Below are 21,991 nucleotides of genomic sequence, written 5' to 3' on the forward strand. Positions count from 1 at the left end.
AACATGGGGCTTCTGACTCCAGAGGAACTCCTGGGCACAACACAGAGAAGCCAACAGTCAGGAGATGCTGCTGCTGGCCCCATGCTGGTCCCTGCCAGCCCCACACGGCTACCAACAGCCCTGGGATGGCAGCAGCTCCCACCCCACGCCTGCTCCAACAAGCTCCAGAGCTGCTGCAGGAGCTCACCAGCCCGGCCAGCGCTCTCGCTCCTGCTCTGACACAGCTCGGCTCCAACCCCGGGCTCTGCACCCAACCCAGGAACACCCCCAAACCCCCACGCAGCCACAACAGCCCCTCACTCACCATCTCCCCCTCCCTCCGGGGCATGGCCAGCGAGGCCCCATGCGAGGAGCACTGCTCCTGGCTCCACTCCCAGCTCCCCTCAGCCCTCGAGAAGGAGTAGCAGACATTGTGGTACCCGACCCAGTCCTCAGGACAGGCCAGCACCAGAGCCGCAGGCACAGCTGGATCCCCTCCACATCTTCCTGCTGGAGAGGGAAGAGCAGAAGGGCAGAGGATTGGGCTCCACAGGGACCAGGGGACACAGCTCCGCGGGGCAGGGAAGGAGGCAGCCGCTCCTCCCTTACCTGAGAGTGCAGCAACAGCCACGGCCAGAGCCAGCACCAGAACCACCAGCACAGCCAGCACCACGACCCACACTGGATGGAGCGTGGGGCACCTGCCTGGAGGGAGAAAGAGCCACTCGGGGTGAGGACGGTGCTGTCCCCCTCCCAGCCCCACCACCCCCAGCACAACCTGCCCAGGGAACACAGGAGGGACCCCCCAGACCCCTCTACCCCACACACACTCAGCTGCAGCTTCTCAACCCCCTCCCCGGGCACAGCAACTGCCATCGGGCCATTCCCAGCTGGCAGCAAGGGACAGTCACACAGGGCGGGGACAAGGCTGTCACCCCACACACACTGGGGGACAGCCCCCAGCAGGAGAGCTGCCAGGCAGAGAGAGACGGGGGGGCTGATACAGCCCCCCAGGGAGGACCCAGCAGAACACAAGACCCTTTCCCAGACAGCTGGAAGAAGCCCCACACGTGCCAGCCCTACTCCTCCTGGGGTGACACTGCCACGGGGACACTGTCCCCTCCCAACAGGCCACAGGGGGGGCCCCGCACTCACCCACAAGTCCTCTGCATGGACTTTCACCTGTGCCCCGAGGCATCTCTGCGTGTGGGGATTTCCCTCTGTCCTGGGGACTCAGGGGCTCCTCCACATTCCCCTCGCTGGAGCAGGATCTGTTCCCTTCTCCCGTGGCACTCTGAAAAGCGGAACCACTGCACTCACAAGAAGCACAATCTTGCCTGTTTCAAGCCACTTCTACCACCCCTGCTCTCATCATTGTGTTGGGACATTGCAGGGAACACCAGGCAGGACATCAGGACCATTAACTCTGTTGGCTGACTGGCAGCACACCCGGCTGTCACAGATCAGCCCTGGCCACACGGTCTCACCCGGGCTGAGGAAGGCCATGCCAGGGAAGGGCTGTGTCGGAGGACGTCGGAGTGGGAGACGGACCCGGAGTAACGATGGAATCTCAATATGAGTATGATCATTCTCCCTTTATTCAAGTTTTCACAGAGTATATATAGACAGGCAATAAGAGCACGCGCTAGCGGCAGCTATATGATTGGCTTACAGTCTCTGTTCACGCACTGTCCATGCAGTTCATTCACAGATCAGGTTGGTTACAAGAATTCACATAGTAAATTGCTTAGTCATAGCACAACATGTTTTCTACCTTCTCGGTCCCCGTTTTTCCCATGTACTAATTCCATCTTCTACCACCTGTTTTGCTCTTAATCTAATCTCTCATAGTAGGGAGGCTGGCTCACGTGATCATTTTCTCTCAGACACATTCCTACAATCCCCCCTTTTTCTTCTTGAGCCAGCCAGACCTTATGCATGGCATTTTCTATCATGTCAGTCACTTTGCGGAGAACACATGAGGCTACCATAATCAATAATAATATAACCAACAGTAGCATGAGCCCTTGCTTTAGTAAATCTGATAACCATCCCGTTATACCCCATGAGTTTGACCAATTGAAACGCTTTTTAACCGCTTTTAATTTGGACATGTTATCCTTGTTGTGACGCCCTTAGCAGGTTATATACTAAACACAATTAAAAACAGAATCAAAAGGAACCCTGCTAAGGCAATAAATACCCAGATTCCTAAATTTAGCCCAGAAAGCCAATTTCTTTGGATTTACCCACGAGAAATCCTTTTGTAATATTTCAAATACATTGCTGTTGCTGACAGCACGAGCGACCCTGGAAAAACAATCGTGGTAACATTTCAATCATCATAGTTACTGGTTTTGAAAAGGTATGTGGCAAAAATACCCACTGTAATGCAGTCAGGCTCTTTGCGAGTGCATCATCCCACTGTCCTATCAGGGCATAAAGTTGAAATTCTTGTAGGAAGGTGTTCAGTGTGTCTTGCAGCAGTAGTAGACTATATCTTATCTTGCAACATACTGTAATGCCTTCAGAGCTGTTGGGGTTAATGAACATAAAACTTACGGGGGGGGGGGGTGGGGAGCAGACACAGTGCTTCAGGGCATCCCCTGTACCTTCAAAGTGTGCTCATGTCTCTCTCCTCCTCTCTGACCCGAGACAGCCCCCTTATATCCTGCACTGGATTGACTGGAGAAGTACAGGCTAGAGTCGCTGCACGCATGGCCAGTGCACGCAGCGAGTCCCACCAGACTCTCCTGCGCTGGATCGAGTAGAAAAGTACAGGCCAGAGTCGCTGCACACGTGGCCAGTGTATGCAGCGAGTCTCACCAAACTCATGATCCAGCTTTGCTAACAGCAGCTGTCTGATACGTGTCTACATTGTTGTAATCCCTTCTTGTTATCTTCTTCTGTGAAGGTCGGGTTCTCATGGATACACACATAGTTTTTAGAGCAACATATTCTACAACTTGTTCAAGGGTACGATGCAAAGCAGCATTTACAGCTGATCATATAATGCTTATTAAACACGGCAAACAGCATACTAAACATAACAGACAAATTCCTTCCACACAGGTGATGAGTATAATTTGCTTCAACCAACCCCACCCCCGAGTCCATCCAGCAAAGAGATTTTCAAAAGTGGTCTCCACAAGTTGCTGGTTCGGTCAGTGCAGTTCCTGCAACTGGGCATGGATGGATTTGGAGTGGTCACTTAGATTCACACAATACAGTCCTTTAAAATCTTGACAACCATGTCTGTGAGCTGAAAGCAAAAAATCAGTAGCAGTTCTGTTTTGCAACATCGCATATCGAATACTATCTATATCTAGCAATAACTCAGAAATAGCTGTACTAGTAGCATTGCTAAACTTATCCTTGGCAGCAAGAGAGTCCTTGTTATCAAGAATCCTTGGCAGCAAAAGAGTCCTCGTTAGCAAGAGCGCATGCGGACTCCCTGTTCTTGCTGGTACTGTGCTTTGATCTTCTTCCACAACAGGCCAAGATTCTCAAGCAGCTGGATAAGGTGTCTGTGAGTCCATTACAGGCTTATGTCATCCAAATGTTTTTCTTGCCAGCACCCAAGACTGAATAACAATTGGTGTGATATCTGTGTTTTCCAGCACCCAGGTGCGAGTCCCTTGCGTGTATTTACAGTCCTCCTCGCCGATCTTCTGTTGCTTTCCCATATTCCACCCCCTTGCTCAAGCGACCGCTTCTGCTGGGTTCATTTTAGTCTCGCAGGGTATAACACAGAGCAATCTACTAAGGCATGCAATAACATATACACATATAGGAAAAAACCAAAAAAACATATCTCTATGGCACTGCTTTGAATCAGGTGTCCTATTTCTCTTTTTCTGATGCTTTCTCGTAATGCGTATGGCACACTTTTGTGCTAACGTGGCACATTTCCCATCTAATTGTTCCTGTTTGGTTTTTTTTTTCTTTTCTTTTTCTTCTTTTTTTTTTTCTTCTTTTTTTTCCTTTATTTTCTTTTTTTTCTTTTTTGCTTTTTTTCTTTTTTTTCTTTTTGTTTCTTTTTGTTTCTTTTTTTTCTTTCTTTTTTTTTCTTTTTTTTTCTTTTTTTTTTTTTTCCCCCCCATCACTTACGACTGACATAAAAGTCTGCCTTTGCAACAAGAGCTCAGTTTCTCATTTTTCCTTAAGTTTCTCATTTTCATACAGAGCATCCTATAGATTTTGGCTCAACTCCTTTTCCCAATCAACCATGACCTTATAGACAAACAACAAACAACCAGCGATACGCCCTGCACGGGCGAGCCGTTCCCGAGACGTGTCGGCTCGTGAAAACTCCCCCAATATTTCAGGACTTCCATCGGTTCTACAGCCCATCCTGGTGTATCTACCTGAGGCGCGCTCGCCTTACATCTAAACATTGTGTATACACAAACTTCTTCACTTGACGGAGTGTCAGCCCTAGTTGCATACGACAACAGTACCACACCGGACAGAACACCTGCTCAAGTGGAGTCAGCTAACGACACTGCACACAACAAAAAGCAAACAGTAGCACACATGCTGATCAGCAGGTATAAGCCGGCGCCCACACACACTTACACAGCAGACATACAAAACCAGCACTTCTATCTCAGGGGGACGACTGGGGAGGGGAGGGGGCGAGGCGGGCAATGGCAGGAGCAAACAGCTCCGGCTCTGTCCTTCTCTGCTGACATTCTGCCTCCTCCATCGGCCTCAGGTGGAGCAGAGGGGATCAGCAGGGGATCGTCCCAGACCTTCGGACCTGGCCTGTTCAATCCCCCTCCCGTGGGTTGTAACGCTGCGAAAACCCCGGCTGCTGTGGCTCGCTCCGCGTTCATATCTTGTAAGGTCGATAACACCAACCACCATGTCGTCGCTAACGGTGATGCCTCTTTGTCTCCTTTACTTATCACTTCCCACAGTTTTTTCCCAACAGCCCCCCATGTTTCTGGTTTAAAAGCTGTTTGGGGCTCTGGTGCGAATCCGTTCTCTCTGCACCAGGTTAACAACCTTCGGAGCATACGCTCATCGTATTTCACCCCTCTCTTAGAGAGGATATGCAGGAGAAGTCTTAATATAGCCCCTTCTTCTTTTGTTACTTGTTGCCCCATCTCCTGCCCCGGCTTAATCAGTTTGAGCAACAGTTTCGCTGGTGTTTCAATCCCTCTCATAGAGAGGATCCCAGCAAGTAGCGTGGCCGCAGCTTCTGTTTCCATAGCTGCGCCTGGGAGGTGAGGAGCGACCTCACGCCGTTGTCTGCTCCCGCTGATGCGCCCAAGCAGCACGTCTCCCAGCCGAAGTTTCCCACTCCCCTCATCTAGCTGCTTACCGCAGTCTCGGAGAACTCAGTCGCGCTGAACCATCCTCTGCTACCAGATGTCGGAGGACGTCGGAGTGGAAGACGGACCCGGAGTAACGATGGAATCTCAATATGAGTATGATCGTTCTCCCTTTATTCAAGTTTTCACAGAGTATATATAGACAGGCAATAAGAGCACGCGCTAGCGGCAGCTATATGATTGGCTTACAGTCTCTGTTCACGCACTGTCCATGCAGTTCATTCACAGATCAGATTGGTTACAAGAATTCACATAGTAAATTGCTTAGTCATAGCACAACATGTTTTCTACTTTCTCAGTTCCTGTTTTTCCCATGTACTAATTCCATCTTCTACCACCTGTTTTGCCCTTAATCTAATCTCTCATAGTAGGGAGGCTGGCTCACGTGATCATTTTCTCTCAGACACATTCCTACAGGGCTGTCCCTGCTCCCCCTGGGACGCTGCAGCCTGTCCCCAACACCTGGGGACACAAACACAGCCCCAGTGAGCTCAGGGACCAGCCCGTGGAGCCCAGCAGGGCCAGCGCCCTGGGGACGGTCGCTGATGTCTGGCTGAAGGAGGGCAGAAGGCAGACGAGGGAGGAACAGCCCCAGGTCTGGACATTCCCCTCCAGCCCCACTCACCCAGCTGAGCCCCGCAGCCCGGCCTCCACCAGCCCAGGCAGAAACCCCAACTGCCAGCAGCTGCTGGAGCACCAGCTCTCCGTCCTGGCAGGCAAATGCCAACGCCCGGCACAGGAGAGCGGCAAGAGAGGCTCCGTCTGCACCAGGGCACGGGGCTGCTCCCCCAGAGCTGCTCCTGCGCCTTTGCACAAAGCGGCTCCCGCAGCCCGGGCTTCTCTGCTTGCCAAACCCACTGCTCCACCGTGACCCACGCCCCGGCTCCGTGCCCCGAAAAGCAGCAGCGGCTCCTTCCCAAACAACCCGCCCGGAGGATGGAACCTCCGGCCCCCGCAGACAGAGACGGCGACTGTGCAGGGCGGGCCTGGAGCCCAAAGCCCCGGCAGCACCAGGCCCCCCCAGGAACCCAGCGCAGCCCGAGGGAGCCCCGCCGACGGAGCCCCAGCTCAGCCGGCGGAGCCCCGGGCAGCAGCGGGGCCCCGCGGGGGGAGCGGCTCCCCGGCCCCGCACGGAGCCGGGCCATGAAGAGCGGGGGCGCACGGGGAGCGCCAGCCCGCCGGGCTCCCTTCCCCGCAGCAGCCCCCGCCCCGCGGCACCCAGGGGCTCCGTCCCCCAACACCCACCGTTCCCGCCGCCGCTCGCCGCGAACTGACTGAGGGACGGTATTTATACCCCTGGCACGGCCCGCCCACCGCTCCGGCCAATCAGCGCGCAGGGCGAGGAGCGGCGGCAGAGGAGTGGCTGCGCGGCGCCTTTTTCAGACTGAACTCACCGCTCCCAGCGTGGACCCCCCCGAACCGACCGTTCTGAAGGAAACCGCGGGGTTTTTGGCTCTTTGCCCCGCCCCCGGTGAGCGATGGGGCGGCTGCGAGCAGCAGCGCGGAGGCAGAAGGGCTGCCAGGAGAAGGACGTCCGGTACCGGCCGCCCCCCCGCCCCGGGACGGGCAGAGATGGTGCCGCCATCGGCCCGGGTGCCCTCGGCGACAGGCCACAGCCGGTGGAGCTCCAGGCAGCAGCGGGGCCCCGCGGGGGCAGCGCCTCCCCGGCCCCGCACGGAGCCAGGTGCACGGACAGTACGGTTTATTCGATGCAACATATACACGATTCCTCAGCAACGCCGGTGATAAACGCACCAAACGGCAAAATAGCTCTGTGGCTTTCACGGCACGATTGCAAGCACAAGCTTGATTTCCCGGGCAAGCACTCGGCGTGGCCGAGGTCGCAACTCTTACCAAAAGGCGTCCCTTGTGGGGGATGCGAGGAGGACAAACGCCTCAATCCGTCCCGATGACTGGGTGTTGGATTCTCCTCCCTCCATTAGCTACAAAATCGGGGTAAACCATATATTCCCGTTGTGCGGAGGGTGGGTGCGGTCAAGCCGTCGTTCCTTCTGGTTGTACTGGGAGCCGTTCCGTTTCTTCTCGGTAGTTGCACAACACCTTTCTTGTGAGGAGCGTTAAGAATGTGACCACGCGGCCTCCACCTCGCTTCGGGTTCACCCCCCGGTGCCGTAGCCACACAAACCACTGGCTCTTCACCCGTTTTCCATGTCTGTTCTGGGCCACAGCTGTTTATCAGCCCCGTTGAGCTTTGCTTCTCTTTCGGGCTTCCAACATTACCCGAGGGGAGCTTGGGATGCCCTCTTGCCTTCATTTTGCTCCAGAAGTTATATTTCTTGCTATTTTTATGTCTAAGCCAGCAACTGCAAAAGAGCACACAAGCCCCATTGTTTTGTTTCACATTCTATTCAACGTTGGGTGCCTTCTGTCACATGTCAACCAGGTGGCAACTGAAAGTTCTTGAGAAAACTTTTACCTTTGTCCCTCAGACATCACCTGTGCGCTGTTATTACTGTGTTTGTCTTGATGCCACATCCCTGGCCTATCTACTAGTTATCCCCGCCGCTGGCAGCGTTACCCAAAATAAAAGCTCTCGGAATCAAAAGCAGTAGAGAGAGGAGCTATTGCTCTAGTCGACGTTGGGCACTAGGGGGAGGACTCAAGTCTAGCACACCTCACCGGGGGCATTCACCCACTATTTATACACAAAAAATTCTCATCATTCCACCTACCTAATACATAACTCCACCCAGGCTTACAGATTCATCAGGATGACCCAACAGCCTTTTCGCGCAGGCGTATTAAGTTTTGCTGCATCGGCAAAACACTTCCGCGCGAGCTTCTCGGTGGTCATTTGGGTGAGGAGACCCTTCCTCACATTATCCTTTTAAGGTATTGAGTCACCGCAGGACAGCAGAAGTTTACTGTAAGTTTGCCGACTTCTGGAGGATGATAAGTCCCTTGAAGCAGCCACAGCTCTGTCCTAATTGGTATAGCAGAACATACTCGACACATAAAAGAACCTTGAAGTGATTAACTACTTCTTGCTACCCCATCCTTGGTGATGAGCTACTTCTGGCTGTCTCCTCATTATCACTATCTGTAAACTCAGCTCAGTGACTCACTATTTTCTCACACGGTAAGAAGGTCACTAATCAGCTATTTTCCCCACACAGTGAGAAGGTTAGCACAAAACAAACAACATTTTAGCTAGCACATCACTATAAACAAAGCAGAGGCCTGTCTTTGCTAACAAGAGGGAGTCAGATCCGGGAGGAAAACACACAGTTTTCCTGCAGTTCAGATTCCCCCCTACCCACTTACCTGACCGAGCCCTGCACGTCTGGCCAAGGGGGGGGTCAAGACAGCACCCAAAACCCACTGCAGCTGCTGCACCAGAAACTCCCAGACCCACACGCAAACACCAAGGGGAAGGAGAACACCAACGGGGTCCTGGAGCCCGACCCCCCGCCCGGGAAAGCCCCGGCAGCACCAGGCCCTCCCGGGAACCCAGCGCAGCCCCGGGGAGCCCCGCCGACGGAGCCAACGGGGGAGCCCCAGCTCAGCCGGCGGAGCTCCGGGCAGCAGCGGGGGCCCCGCGGGGGAAGCGCCTCCCCGGCCCCGCACGGAGCCGGGCCATGAAGAGCGGGGGCGCACGGGGAGCGCCAGCCCGCCGGGCTCCCTTCCCCGCAGCCCCGCACCGAGCGGGCGGCACCCACCCGCACCGCCGACGGCACCCAGGGGCTCCGTCCTCCGACACCCACCGCTCCCGCCGCCGCTCGCCGCGAACTGACTGAGGGACGGTATTTATACCCCTGGCACAGCCCGCCCACAGCTCCAGCCAATCAGCGCGCAAGGACGAGGAGTGGCGATAGAGGCAGCCAATGGGAGCGCCGCCTCCAGCTCCCCTCAGGAGTCGCCCCTCGCCTCACGTTCCGCCCGGGCCCAGCGCCCCCGTTTTGGGTGCAAATTCCGTCATTTGAGGGAGGCGTTTGCGAGGCCGCGCCCGGGGCGAAGCACTTTCCCACGCTCTGTCACGCCGTTCTGGGCCGTTCTTCCTCAGCCCGGGCCATTTTGGGGGAAAGATGGTGACTTTTAGTCCCCGCAGCCGCGATGGAAACCGCCTCCCCCCCCACCCCCGGGGCGGCCGTCGCTCTCCGCGGCGCCAGATGTGTGCGGTGTTTCGAGAGGTGGGCCCCAGCGCCCCGAGGCAGGGGAGTTTCCCTGCGGGTTTGGGGAGGAAAGAAAGGACGTGAAAGGTCGGCCCGGCCCTGGGAAAGGAGGATGTTGCTTCTCGGGAGCTCGGAGCTGCCCGCGGAGGGCAAAGGGTCCAGGTGAAAAACCCCAAACGCTGCCGGTGCCCCGACCCTGCGGCACGTTCGGGAAACCTTTCCGGTACCGGGGAACGGTCGCTGTAGGAGGACACATCGTCGTAGAAAGAAACTCCGGAACGACCCACATGGCAGCGGCGGCAGCAGGAGCAGGTGGGCAGAGGTCATTCCTTCCCAACTCTAACCATTACTTAACAACTCCACGACGATCTGGTGTGTGGCAGACGCCTTTCAGGCGTGAGCTGAATGCTGTTGTCTTCCAGCTACGTCTTGGTATGCTGAGGGCACCTTCCAGTACACTTGCCTTGTTACGACTTCCCTCCTCTTCAGCCATCAAGTTTATTAATTATGACGATTAGCGGCCTGTGAGGAGGGTGACGGGCGGTATGTACGTGCCCCAGGGCCAACATAAAGGGGGCTCTATTGTCCCGCTTTACTGCTAAATCCGCCCCCCGGGGGTTGTTTCGTGCCCCCTTTCGTAGGGCCGGCGCAGGGGTATTTAAAGGGCCCGGTGGGGGGGCGCAGCTGGGGGGCAGTTGCAGCGGTGTCGGTAACGGGAAGGAGCGGGTGGGCAGAGCCGGGCGGCCGGTAAAGCCTGTGGGAGCCGGGGCGCGTCGGGGACCGAGGGGAAAAGCGGCAGCGGAGGAGGCCGGGGACGCGGAGGAGGCCGGGGGTCCCGCAGCGGGCGAGCGTTGGGAGCGCGGTGGCTGGAGCGCAAAAAGGCGGAACCCAAAGGCTCTTTCAAGAGCCGCCCCCGGGGGTTCCGCGGAGGAGCCGGACACGGGTCTGGGCCGCGCCCGGAGTGGGGGAGCTGCTCCCCGGTACCCCCGGGGCGAGGGCAAGGGGGATGGCGGGGCGGCCGTGAGCGCTGAACCGAGGGGTGGGCGCCACCGGGAGCGACCAGAAGAGATGGGTTCTGGGGTGGGCCCAGGAGGATGAAGGAACCAGTCCCAGGCTTGAGGTCCCAGTGCAGGCAGCACACAGCAGCTCCCAGCACCTCTCCCCACCTGCAGGACCAACCCGGAGCAGCAGCTGAGGGAAGGACACCCCCACGCTCCCCTGCGCTGCTGGAAGGGCTCAAGCTGTGAGGCCCCACCACGCAAAGGTCCTTTCTCCAGCGCCTCTGTCACCCGAGCGCTTGGGGCTTGCTGCAGATGTACGGCCGTGACTGGGAGCAGCCTGCACTCGCGACAGCCCCGTCGTACAAATACGCACACTCTCCTTGGCCCTGCACCTCAAACCTGCAACAAGCAGCACAGGCACCGCTGGCACCGCGGGGGTCGCGGTCGTCCCCTCAAGCACCAGGAGGGGACAAGGGCCGCCTGCGAGGGACAGCCCCAGCAGACACGTCCCACCACAGGACGGTCTCCCCATGGCCCCGGCTCCCAACAGGACTCACCTCTGGTTGAAGCTGCTGCCATCCACCCACTGCAGGCGCTCGCCCCGTCTCCGCAGCCCAAGCCAGCAATCAACATGGGCCTTCTGACTCCAGAGGAACTCCTGGGCACGACACAGAGAAGCCAACAGTCAGGAGATGCTGCTGCCAGCACAATGCTGGTCCCTGACAGCCCCACACGGCTACCACCAGCCCTGGGATGGCAGCAGCTCCCACCCCACGCCTGCTCCAACAAGCTCCAGAGCTGCTGCAGGAGCTCACCAGCCCGGCCAGCGCTCTCGCTCCTGCTCTGACACAGCTCGGCTCCAACCCCGGGCTCTGCACCCAACCCAGGAACACCCCCAAACCCCCACGCAGCCACAACAGCCCCTCACTCACCATCTCCCCCTCCCTCCGGGGCATGGCCAGCGAGGCCCCATGCGAGGAGCACTCCTCCTGGCTCCACTCCCAGCTCCCCACATCCCTCGAGAAGGAGTAGCAGACATTGTGGTACCCGACCCAGTCATCGGGACAGGCCAGCACCAGAGCCGCAGGCACAGCTGGATCCCCTCCACATCTTCCTGCTGGAGAGGGAAGGGCAGAAGGGCAGAGGATTGGGCTCCGCAGGGACCAGGGGACACAGCTCCGTGGGGCAGGGAAGGAGGCAGCCGCTCCTCCCTTACCTGAGAGTGCAGCAACAGCCACGGCCAGAGCCAGCACCAGAGCCACCAGCACAACCACCACACCAGCCCACACTGGATTGAGCGTGGGGAACTTGCCTGGAGGGGGAAAGAGCCACTCGGGGTGAGGACAGTGCTGTCCCCCTCCCAGACCCACCACCCCCAGCACAACCTGCCCAGGGAACACAGGAGGGACCCCCCAGACCCCTCTACCCCACACACACTCAGCTGCAGCTTCTCAACCCCCTCCCCGGGCACAGCAACTGCCATCGGGCCATTCCCAGCTGGCAGCAAGGGACAGTCACACAGGGCAGGGACAAGGCTGTCACCCCACACACACTGGGGGACAGCCCCCAGCAGGAGAGCTGCCAGGCAGAGAGAGACGGGGGGGCTGATACAGCCCCCCAGGGAGGACCCAGCAGAACACAAGACCCTTTCCCAGACAGCTGGAAGAAGCCCCACATGTGCCAGCCCCACTCCTCCTGGGGTGACACTGCCACGGGGACACTGTCCCCTCCCAACAGGCCACAGGGGGGGCCCCGCACTCACCCACGACTCTTCTGAGTATCCTTCTGCCTGTAGCCCCAGGCACCTCTGGATTGGGGGATGCCCCTCCATCCTGGGGACTCAGGGGCTCCTCCACATTCCCATCGCTGGAGCAGATTACGTTCCTCTCCCCCATGGCACTCTGAAAAGTGAAACCACTTTGCTCAAGACAAGCAGGATCTTGCCTGTTTCAAGCCAAGGCTTGGATCCAGTTCTACCACCCCTGCTCCGATCACCATGTTAGGGGATGGCAGAGAACGCGACAGAGTGGATCGCGATGAAATAAGTCTCTTTATTAACAGAGACCTGCCTGGGTACGAAAGGTAAGCAAGGAACTCGCACTCCTGCCATCCCTTGGCCCCAGCTGTGCCAGCACCCTCCCCACCACCCTGCGCACACCCTTCCAGACAGGGCACAAAGCACTCGCCAGCTGGGGGCAACCCCAGCAGGGGCCCTGGCCTGGGATTGCCGGGGGAGGGTCCAGGGTCCCCCCAACACCTCTGCTGAGCCCCCCTCCGCTCACCACAGCAGCTGGACACCACCACCCACAGCCCCAGCACCCCAGGCTGGGGCAGGGACGAGACCTTCAGCCTTTGGGGATGGAAACTCCATGATCCCGGTGAGACAAAGGGTGCAAAAAGGCTCCTGTGGGTGCTTCAGAGAAAGACTCAGGTGAGGGCAAGGGAGGGAGCGAGGCAGATCCGGGAGGAAAACACACAGTTTTCCTGCAGTTCAGATTCCCCCCTACCCACTTACCTGACCGAGCCCTGCACGTCTGGCCAAGGGGGGGGTCAAGACAGCACCCAAAACCCACTGCAGCTGCTGCACCAGAAACTCCCAGACCCACACGCAAACACCAAGGGAAGGAGAACACCAACGGGGTCCTTCAGCCGGACCCCCCGCCCGGGAAAGCCCCGGCAGCACCAGGCCCTCCCAGGAACCCAGCGCAGCCCCGGGGAGCCCCGCCGACGGAGGAGCCCCAGCTCAGCCGGCGGAGCTCCAGGCAGCAGCGGGGGCCCCGCGGGGGGAGCGGCTCCCCGGCCCCGCACGGAGCCGGGCCATGAAGAGCGGGGGCGCACGGGGAGCGCCAGCCCGCCGGGCTCCCTTCCCCGCAGCCCCGCACCGAGCGGGCGGCACCCAACAGCGCCCACCGCCAGCACCCACCTCCTCCACTCCGCTCCCGCCGCCGCTCTGGCCCCGCTGTAGGGAGGGCCCTGATATTTGTACCCCGACACGGCCCGCCCACCGCTGCGGCCAATCAGCGCGCAAGGACGAGGAGTGGCGATAGAGGCAGCCAATGGGAGCGCCGCCTCCAGCTCCCCTCAGGAGTCGCCCCTCGCCTCACGTTCCGCCCGGGCCCAGCGCCCCCGTTTTGGGTGCAAATTCCGTCATTTGAGGGAGGCGTTTGCGAGGCCGCGCCCGGGGCGAAGCACTTTCCCACGCTCTGTCACGCCGTTCTGGGCCGTTCTTCCTCAGCCCGGGCCATTTTGGGGGAAAGATGGTGACTTTTAGTCCCCGCAGCCGCGATGGAAACCGCCTCCCCCCCCACCCCCGGGGCGGCCGTCGCTCTCCGCGGCGCCAGATGTGTGCGGTGTTTCGAGAGGTGGGCCCCAGCGCCCCGAGGCAGGGGAGTTTCCCTGCGGGTTTGGGGAGGAAAGAAAGGACGTGAAAGGTCGGCCCGGCCCTGGGAAAGGAGGATGTTGCTTCTCGGGAGCTCGGAGCTGCCCGCGGAGGGCAAAGGATCCAGGTGAAAAACCCCAAACGCTGCCGGTGCCCCGACCCTGCGGCACGTTCGGGAAACCTTTCCGGTACCGGGGAACGGTCGCTGTAGGAGGACACATCGTCGTAGAAAGAAACTCCGGAACGACCCACATGGCAGCGGCGGCGGCAGGAGCGGGCTGGAGGAGGTCGTTCCTTCCCAACTCTAACCATTACTTAACAACTCCACGACGATCTGGTGTGTGGCAGACGCCTTTCAGGCGTGAGCTGAATGCTGTTGTCTTCCAGCTACGTCTTGGTATGCTGAGGGCACCTTCCAGTACACTTGCCTTGTTACGACTTCCCTCCTCTTCAGCCATCAAGTTTATTAATTATGACGATTAGCGGCCTGTGAGGAGGGTGACGGGCGGTATGTACGTGCCCCAGGGCCAACATAAAGGGGGCTCTATTGTCCCGCTTTACTGCTAAATCCGCCTCCCGGGGGTTGTTTCGTGCCCCCTTTCGTAGGGCCGGCGCGGGGGTATTTAAAGGGCCCGGTGGGGGGGCGCAGCCGGGGGGCAGTTGCAGCGGTGTCGGTAACGGGAAGGAGCGGGTGGGCAGAGCCGGGCGGCCAGTAAAGCCTGTGGGAGCCGGGGCGCGTCGGGGACCGAGGGGAAAAGCGGCAGCGGAGGAGGCCGGGGACGCGGAGGAGGCCGGGGGTCCCGCAGCGGGCGAGCGTTGGGAGCGCGGTGGCTGGAGAGCAAAAAGGCGGAACCCAAAGGCTCTTTCAAGAGCCCCCCCCGGGGGTTCCGCGGAGGAGCCGGACACGGGTCTGGGCCGCGCCCGGAGTGGGGGAGCTGCTCCCCGGTACCCCCGGGGCGAGGGCAAGGGGGATGGCGGGGCGGCCGTGAGCGCTGAACCGAGGGGTGGGCGCCACCGGGAGCGACCAGAAGAGCTGGGTCAGTCCCCAACGCCCACAGCTGCTTTCAGCTGCTGCTGGGGCTCCTCCTGCAGCAGCACCTTCTTGAGGGGACAGGATTTGGGGGTGGCCCAAGGGCCCCCATGGGCAGGAAAACACGGGGACACAGGCTGGAGCCACCCCCTCCCACCGCCAGCACCCCACACTGCCAGGGCAGGAGGGAGAAGATGTTGGGCAGCAGAGACACCCCCTCACAGCCGTGTCCTCCAACGCTCCCAAAGGCAGGATGGACAGTGCCAGCAGAGGGGAGGGGACAGGGCTGCCTCCAGCACACGCCCCTGCCCCAGCAGGAGACAAACACATGTAGAAATACATCATGTTTTAATAAACAAGACAAAACAGCAGGAAAAAAAAAAAACTTGCGTGTGAGTGAGAGTCTAACTTTCAAGGGAGCCCCACAGGGGCCACTTCACCCCCTGGCTCTGTGTCCCCTCCACCCTGCACAGGGCCAGGGACCTGCACTGACATTGCTGCACCCAGCTCATCTGGCAGCAGCTGCTCCAGCTCCATCACCACAGCTCAGCATCACCTGTGAGGTGTGAGAGGAGCAAGATGGGTTCTGGGGTGGGCCCAGGAGGATGAAGGAACCAGTCCCAGGCTTGAGGTCCCAGTGCAGGCAGCACACAGCAGCTCCCAGCACCTCTCCCCACCTGCAGGACCAACCCGGAGCAGCAGCTGAGGGAAGGACACCCCCACGCTCCCCTGCGCTGCTGGAAGGGCTCAAGCTGTGAGGCCCCACCACGCAAAGGTCCTTTCTCCAGGGTCTCTGTCACCCGAGCGCTTGGGGCTTGCTGCAGATGTACGGCCGTGACTGGGAGCAGCCTGCACTCGCGACAGCCCCGTCGTACAAATACACACACTCTCCTTGGCCCTGCACCTCAAACCTGCAACAAGCAGCACAGGCACCGCTGGCACCGCGGGGGTCGCGGTCGTCCCCTCAAGCACCAGGAGGGGACAAGTGCTGCCTGCGAGGGACAGCCCCAGCAGACATGTCCCACCAGGACCCTGCCCGTCCCACCGCAGGACGGTCTCCCCCCGGCCCCGGCTCCCAAAAGGACTCACGTCTGGTTGAAGCTGCTGCCATCCACCCACTGCAGGCGCTCGCCTTGTCTCCGCAGCCCAAGCCAGTAATCAACATGGGCCTTCTGACTCCAGAGGAACTCCTGGGCACAACACAGAGAAGCCAACAGTCAGGAGATGCTGCTGCTGGCCCCATGCTGGTCCCTGCCAGCCCCACACGGCTACCAACAGCCCTGGGATGGCAGCAGCTCCCACCCCACGCCTGCTCCAACAAGCTCCAGAGCTGCTGCAGGAGCTCACCAGCCCGGCCAGCGCTCTCGCTCCTGCTCTGACACAGCTCGGCTCCAACCCCGGGCTCTGCACCCAACCCAGGAACACCCCCAAACCCCCACGCAGCCACAACAGCCCCTCACTCACCATCTCCCCCTCCCTCCGGGGCATGGCCAGCGAGGCCCCATGCGAGGAGCACTGCTCCTGGCTCCACTCCCAGCTCCCCTCAGCCCTCGAGAAGGAGTAGCAGACATTGTGGTACCCGACCCAGTCATCAGGACAGGCCAGCACCAGAGCCGCAGGCACAGCTGGATCCCCTCCACATCTTCCTGCTGGAGAGGGAAGAGCAGAAGGGCAGAGGATTGGGCTCCACAGGGACCAGGGGACACAGCTCCGCGGGGCAGGGAAGGAGGCAGCCACTCCTCCCTTACCTGAGAGTGCAGCAACAGCCACAGCCAGAGCCAGCACCAGAGCCACCAGCACAACCAGCACCACGACCCACACTGGAGGGAGGGGGAAAGAGCCACTCGGGGTGAGGACGGTGCTGTCCCCCTCCCAGCCCCACCACCCCCAGCACAACCTGCCCAGGGAACACAGGAGGGACCCCCCAGACCCCTCTACCCCACACACACTCAGCTGCAGCTTCTCAACCCCCTCCCCGGGCACAGCAACTGCCATCGGGCCATTCCCAGCTGGCAGCAAGGGACAGTCACACAGGGCGGGGACAAGGCTGTCACCCCACACACACTGGGGGACAGCCCCCAGCAGGAGAGCTGCCAGGCAGAGAGAGACGGGGGGGCTGATACAGCCCCCCAGGGAGGACCCAGCAGAACACAAGACCCTTTCCCAGACAGCTGGAAGAAGCCCCACACATGCCAGCCCCACTCCTCCTGGGGTGACACTGCCACGGGGACACTGTCCCCTCCCAACAGGCCACAGGGGGGGCCCCGCACTCACCCACAAGTCTTCTCTGTCGCCTTTCACCTGTGCCCCGAGGCATCTCTGCGTGTGGGGATTTCCCTCTGTCCTGGGGACTCAGGGGCTCCTCCATATTCCCCTCGCTGGAGCAGGATCTGTTCCCTTCTCCCGTGGCACTCTGAAAAGCGGAACCACTGCGCTCACAAGAAGCACAATCTTGCCTGTTTCAAGCCACTTCTACCACCCCTGCTCTCATCATTGTGTTGGGACATTGCAGGGAACACCAGGCAGGACATCAGGACCATTAACTCTGTTGGCTGACTGGCAGCACACCCGGCTGTCACAGATCAGCCCTGGCCACACGGTCTCACCCGGGCTGAGGAAGGCCATGCCAGGGAAGGGCTGTGTCGGAGGACGTCGGAGTGGGAGACGGACCTGGAGTAACGATGGAATCTCAATATGAGTATGATCGTTCTCCCTTTATTCAAGTTTTCACAGAGTATATATAGACAGGCAATAAGAGCACGCGCTAGCGGCAGCTATATGATTGGCTTACAGTCTCTGTTCACGCACTGTCCATGCAGTTCATTCACAGATCAGGTTGGTTACAAGAATTCACATAGTAAATTGCTTAGTCATAGCACAACATGTTTTCTACCTTCTCGGTCCCCGTTTTTCCCATGTACTAATTCCATCTTCTACCACCTGTTTTGCTCTTAATCTAATCTCTCATAGTAGGGAGGCTGGCTCACATGATCATTTTCTCTCAGACACATTCCTACAATCCCCCCTTTTTCTTCTTGAGCCAGCCAGACCTTATGCATGGCATTTTCTATCATGTCAGTCACTTTGCGGAGAACACATGAGGCTACCATAATCAATAATAATAGAACCAACAGTAGCATGAGACCTTGTTTTAGTAAATCTGATAACCATCCCGTTATACCCCATGAGTTTGACCAATTGAAACGCTTTTTAACCGCTTTTAATTTGGACATGTTATCCTTGTTGTGACGCCCTTAGCAGGTTATATACTAAACACAATTAAAAACAGAATCAAAAGGAACCCTGCTAAGGCAATAAATACCCAGATTCCTAAATTTAGCCCAGAAAGCCAATTTCTTTGGATTTACCCACGAGAAATCCTTTTGTAATATTTCAAATACATTGCGGTTGCTGACAGCACGAGCGACCCTGGAAAAACAATCGTGGTAACATTTCAATCATCATAGTTACTGGTTTTGAAAAGGTATGTGGCAAAAATACCCACTGTAATGCAGTCAGGCTCTTTGCGAGTGCATCATCCCACTGTCCTATCAGGGCATAAAGTTGAAATTCTTGTAGGAAGGTGTTCAGTGTGTCTTGCAGCAGTAGTAGACTATATCTTATCTTGCAACATACTGTAATGCCTTCAGAGCTGTTGGGGTTAATGAACATAAAACTTACGGGGGGGGGGGGGGGGTGGGGAGCAGACACAGTGCTTCAGGGCATCCCCTGTACCTTCAAAGTGCGCTCATGTCTCTCTCCTCCTCTCTGACCCGAGACAGCCCCCTTATATCCTGCACTGGATTGAGTGGAGAAGTACAGGCTAGAGTCGCTGCACGCATGGCCAGTGCACGCAGCGAGTCCCACCAGACTCTCCTGCGCTGGATCGAGTAGAAAAGTACAGGCCAGAGTCGCTGCACACGTGGCCAGTGTATGCAGCGAGTCTCACCAAACTCATGATCCAGCTTTGCTAACAGCAGCTGTCTGATACGTGTCTACATTGTTGTAATCCCTTCTTGTTATCTTCTTCTGTGAAGGTCGGGTTCTCATGGATACACACATAGTTTTTAGAGCAACATATTCTACAACTTGTTCAAGGGTACGATGCAAAGCAGCATTTACAGCTGATCGTATAATGCTTATTAAACACGGCAAACAGCATACTAAACATAACAGACAAATTCCTTCCACACAGGTGATGAGTATAATTTGCTTCAACCAACCCCACCCCCGAGTCCATCCAGCAAAGAGATTTTCAAAAGTGGTCTCCACAAGTTGCTGGTTCGGTCAGTGCAGTTCCTGCAACTGGGCATGGATGGATTTGGAGTGGTCACTTAGATTCACACAATACAGTCCTTTAAAATCTTGACAACCATGTCTGTGAGCTGAAAGCAAAAAATCAGTAGCAGTTCTGTTTTGCAACATCGCATATCGAATACTATCTATATCTAGCAATAACTCAGAAATAGCTGTACTAGTAGCATTGCTAAACTTATCCTTGGCAGCAAGAGAGTCCTTGTTATCAAGAATCCTTGGCAGCAAAAGAGTCCTCGTTAGCAAGAGCGCATGCGGACTCCCTGTTCTTGCTGGTACTGTGCTTTGATCTTCTTCCACAACAGGCCAAGATTCTCAAGCAGCTGGATAAGGTGTCTGTGAGTCCATCACAGGCTTATGTCATCCAAATGTTTTTCTTGCCAGCACCCAAGACTGAATAACAATTGGTGTGATATCTGTGTTTTCCAGCACCCAGGTGCGAGTCCCTTGAGTGTATTTACAGTCCTCCTCGCCGATCTTCTGTTGCTTTCCCATATTCCACCCCCTTGCTCAAGCGACCGCTTCTGCTGGGTTCATTTTAGTCTCGCAGGGTATAACACAGAGCAATCTACTAAGGCATGCAATAACATAGACACATATAGGAAAAACCCAAAAAAACATATCTCTATGGCACTGCTTTGAATCAGGTGTCCTATTTCTCTTTTTCTGATGCTTTCTCGTAATGCGTATGGCACACTTTTGTGCTAACGTGGCACATTTCCCATCTAATTGTTCCTGTTTGGTTTTTTTTTTTCTTTTCTTTTTCTTCTTTTTTTTTCTTCTTTTTTTTCCTTTTTTTTCTTTTTTTTTCTTTTTTGCTTTTTTCTTTTTTTTTTTCTTTTTGTTTCTTTTTGTTTCTTTTTTTTCTTTCTTTTTTTTTTCTTTTTTTTTCTTTTTTTTTTTTTTTCCCCCCCATCACTTACGACTGACATAAAAGTCTGCCTTTGCAACAAGAGCTCAGTTTCTCATTTTTCCTTAAGTTTCTCATTTTCATACAGAGCATCCTATAGATTTTGGCTCAACTCCTTTTCCCAATCAACCATGACCTTATAGACAAACAACAAACAACCAGCGATACGCCCTGCACGGGCGAGCCGTTCCCGAGACGTGTCGGCTCGTGAAAACTCCCCCAATATTTCAGGACTTCCATCGGTTCTACAGCCCATCCTGGTGTATCTACCTGAGGCGCGCTCGCCTTACATCTAAACATTGTGTATACACAAACTTCTTCACTTGACGGAGTGTCAGCCCTAGTTGCATACGACAACAGTACCACACCGGACAGAACACCTGCTCAAGTGGAGTCACCTAACGACACTGCACACAACAAAAAGCAAACAGTAGCACACATGCTGATCAGCAGGTATAAGCCGGCGCCCACACACACTTACACAGCAGACATACAAAACCAGCACTTCTATCTCAGGGGGACGACTGGGGAGGGGAGGGGGCGAGGCGGGCAATGGCAGGAGCAAACAGCTCCGGCTCTGTCCTTCTCTGCTGACATTCTGCCTCCTCCATCGGCCTCAGGTGGAGCAGAGGGGATCAGCAGGGGATTGTCCCAGACCTTCGGACCTGGCCTGTTCGATCCCCCTCCCGTGGGTTGTAATGCTGCAAAAGCCCCGGCTGCTGTGGCTCGCTCTGTGTTCATATCTTGTAAGGTCGATAACACCAACCACCATGTCATCGCTAACGGTGATGCCTCTTTGTCTCCTTTACTTATCATTTCCCACAGTTTTTTCCCAACAGCCCCCCATGTTTCTGGTTTAAAAGCTGTTTGGGGCTCTGGTGCGAATCCGTTCTCTCTGCACCAGGTTAACAACCTTCGGAGCATACGCTCATCGTATTTCACCCCTCTCTTAGAGAGGATATGCAGGAGAAGTCTTAATATAGCCCCTTCTTCTTTTGTTACTTGTTGCCCCATCTCCTGCCCCGGCTTAATCAGTTTGAGCAACAGTTTCGCTGGTGTTTCAATCCCTCTCATAGAGAGGATCCCAGCAAGTAGCGTGGCCGCAGCTTCTGTTTCCATAGCTGCGCCTGGGAGGTGAGGAGCGACCTCACGCCGTTGTCTGCTCCCGCTGATGCGCCCAAGCAGCACGTCTCCCAGCCGAAGTTTCCCACTCCCCTCATCTAGCTGCTTACCGCAGTCTCGGAGAACTCAGTCGCGCTGAACCATCCTCTGCTACCAGATGTCGGAGGACGTCGGAGTGGAAGACGGACCCGGAGTAACGATGGAATCTCAATATGAGTATGATCGTTCTCCCTTTATTCAAGTTTTCACAGAGTATATATAGACAGGCAATAAGAGCACGCGCTAGCGGCAGCTATATGATTGGCTTACAGTCTCTGTTCACGCACTGTCCATGCAGTTCATTCACAGATCAGATTGGTTACAAGAATTCACATAGTAAATTGCTTAGTCATAGCACAACATGTTTTCTACTTTCTCAGTTCCTGTTTTTCCCATGTACTAATTCCATCTTCTACCACCTGTTTTGCCCTTAATCTAATCTCTCATAGTAGGGAGGCTGGCTCACGTGACCATTTTCTCTCAGACACATTCCTACAGGGCTGTCCCTGCTCCCCCTGGGACACTGCAGCCTGTCCCCAACACCTGGGGACACAAACACAGCCCCAGTGAGCTCAGGGACCAGCCCGTGGAGCCCAGCAGGGCCAGCGCCCTGGGGACGGTCGCTGATGTCTGGCTGAAGGAGGGCAGAAGGCAGACGAGGGAGGAACAGCCCCAGGTCTGGACATTCCCCTCCAGCCCCACTCACCCAGCTGAGCCCCGCAGCCCGGCCTCCACCAGCCCAGGC

The 21,991-nt window shown here is 56.9% G+C and overlaps 2 protein-coding genes across 10 annotated transcripts in view; both read right to left on the bottom strand.

Annotated features, from left to right (window-relative positions):
* Positions 1-21,991, bottom strand: part of LOC134507824 (killer cell lectin-like receptor subfamily B member 1B allele B) — a 42,514-nt gene that overhangs the window by 19,073 nt on the left and 1,450 nt on the right. The window contains exons 1-3 of one of the 3 annotated variants that reach the window (XM_063318739.1): positions 12,968-13,368; positions 12,215-12,856; positions 589-684 (exon numbers count right to left, since the gene is read on the bottom strand). In XM_063318739.1, the coding sequence (XP_063174809.1) occupies positions 589-684; positions 12,215-12,283 (165 nt within the window). In that variant the 5' untranslated portion in view covers positions 12,284-12,856; positions 12,968-13,368. Of the gene's footprint in view, positions 1-588; positions 685-11,009; positions 11,111-11,384; positions 11,570-12,214; positions 13,369-21,991 lie in introns of those variants that run through there. The other 2 variants (XM_063318740.1, XM_063318741.1) reach the window with 2 other exon arrangements.
* On the bottom strand, positions 10,167-21,687 carry LOC134507847 (C-type lectin domain family 2 member B-like). 7 transcript variants are annotated; one of them, XM_063318791.1, is made up of 7 exons: positions 18,367-21,681; positions 17,468-17,531; positions 17,136-17,274; positions 16,610-16,681; positions 16,326-16,510; positions 15,951-16,051; positions 10,167-10,851 (listed from the first exon to the last, which is right to left on the bottom strand). In XM_063318791.1, exons 1-7 carry the CDS (start codon positions 18,531-18,533, stop codon positions 10,737-10,739), a joined length of 843 nt encoding a protein of 280 aa, XP_063174861.1. In that variant the 5' UTR covers positions 18,534-21,681; the 3' UTR covers positions 10,167-10,736. The 7 variants fall into 7 exon arrangements, with proteins under 7 accessions (XP_063174861.1, XP_063174864.1, XP_063174866.1 ...); XM_063318794.1 differs by lacking the exon at positions 10,167-10,851 and adding an exon at positions 13,455-14,318 and having other exon boundaries at positions 18,367-21,680; XM_063318796.1 differs by lacking the exon at positions 10,167-10,851 and adding an exon at positions 15,193-15,772 and having other exon boundaries at positions 21,318-21,687.

Source organism: Chroicocephalus ridibundus, chromosome 28 (genome assembly GCF_963924245.1).
Source record: "Chroicocephalus ridibundus chromosome 28, bChrRid1.1, whole genome shotgun sequence".
Taxonomy (NCBI): domain Eukaryota; kingdom Metazoa; phylum Chordata; class Aves; order Charadriiformes; family Laridae; genus Chroicocephalus; species Chroicocephalus ridibundus.

Bases quoted from the DNA above. Each gene is read 5' to 3' on its own strand.
- LOC134507847 (XM_063318791.1), bottom strand. From the start codon at position 18,533: ATGTTCATTAACCCCAACAGCTCTGAAGGCATTACAGTATGTTGCAAG. The intron at 17,275-17,467 runs GTGAGACCGTGT...TCCGCTTTTCAG, and splicing joins CATGGCCTTCCTCAGCCCGG to AGTGCCACGGGAGAAGGGAA. The intron at 16,511-16,609 runs GTAAGGGAGGAG...TTCCCTCTCCAG, and splicing joins GGCTGTTGCTGCACTCTCAG to CAGGAAGATGTGGAGGGGAT.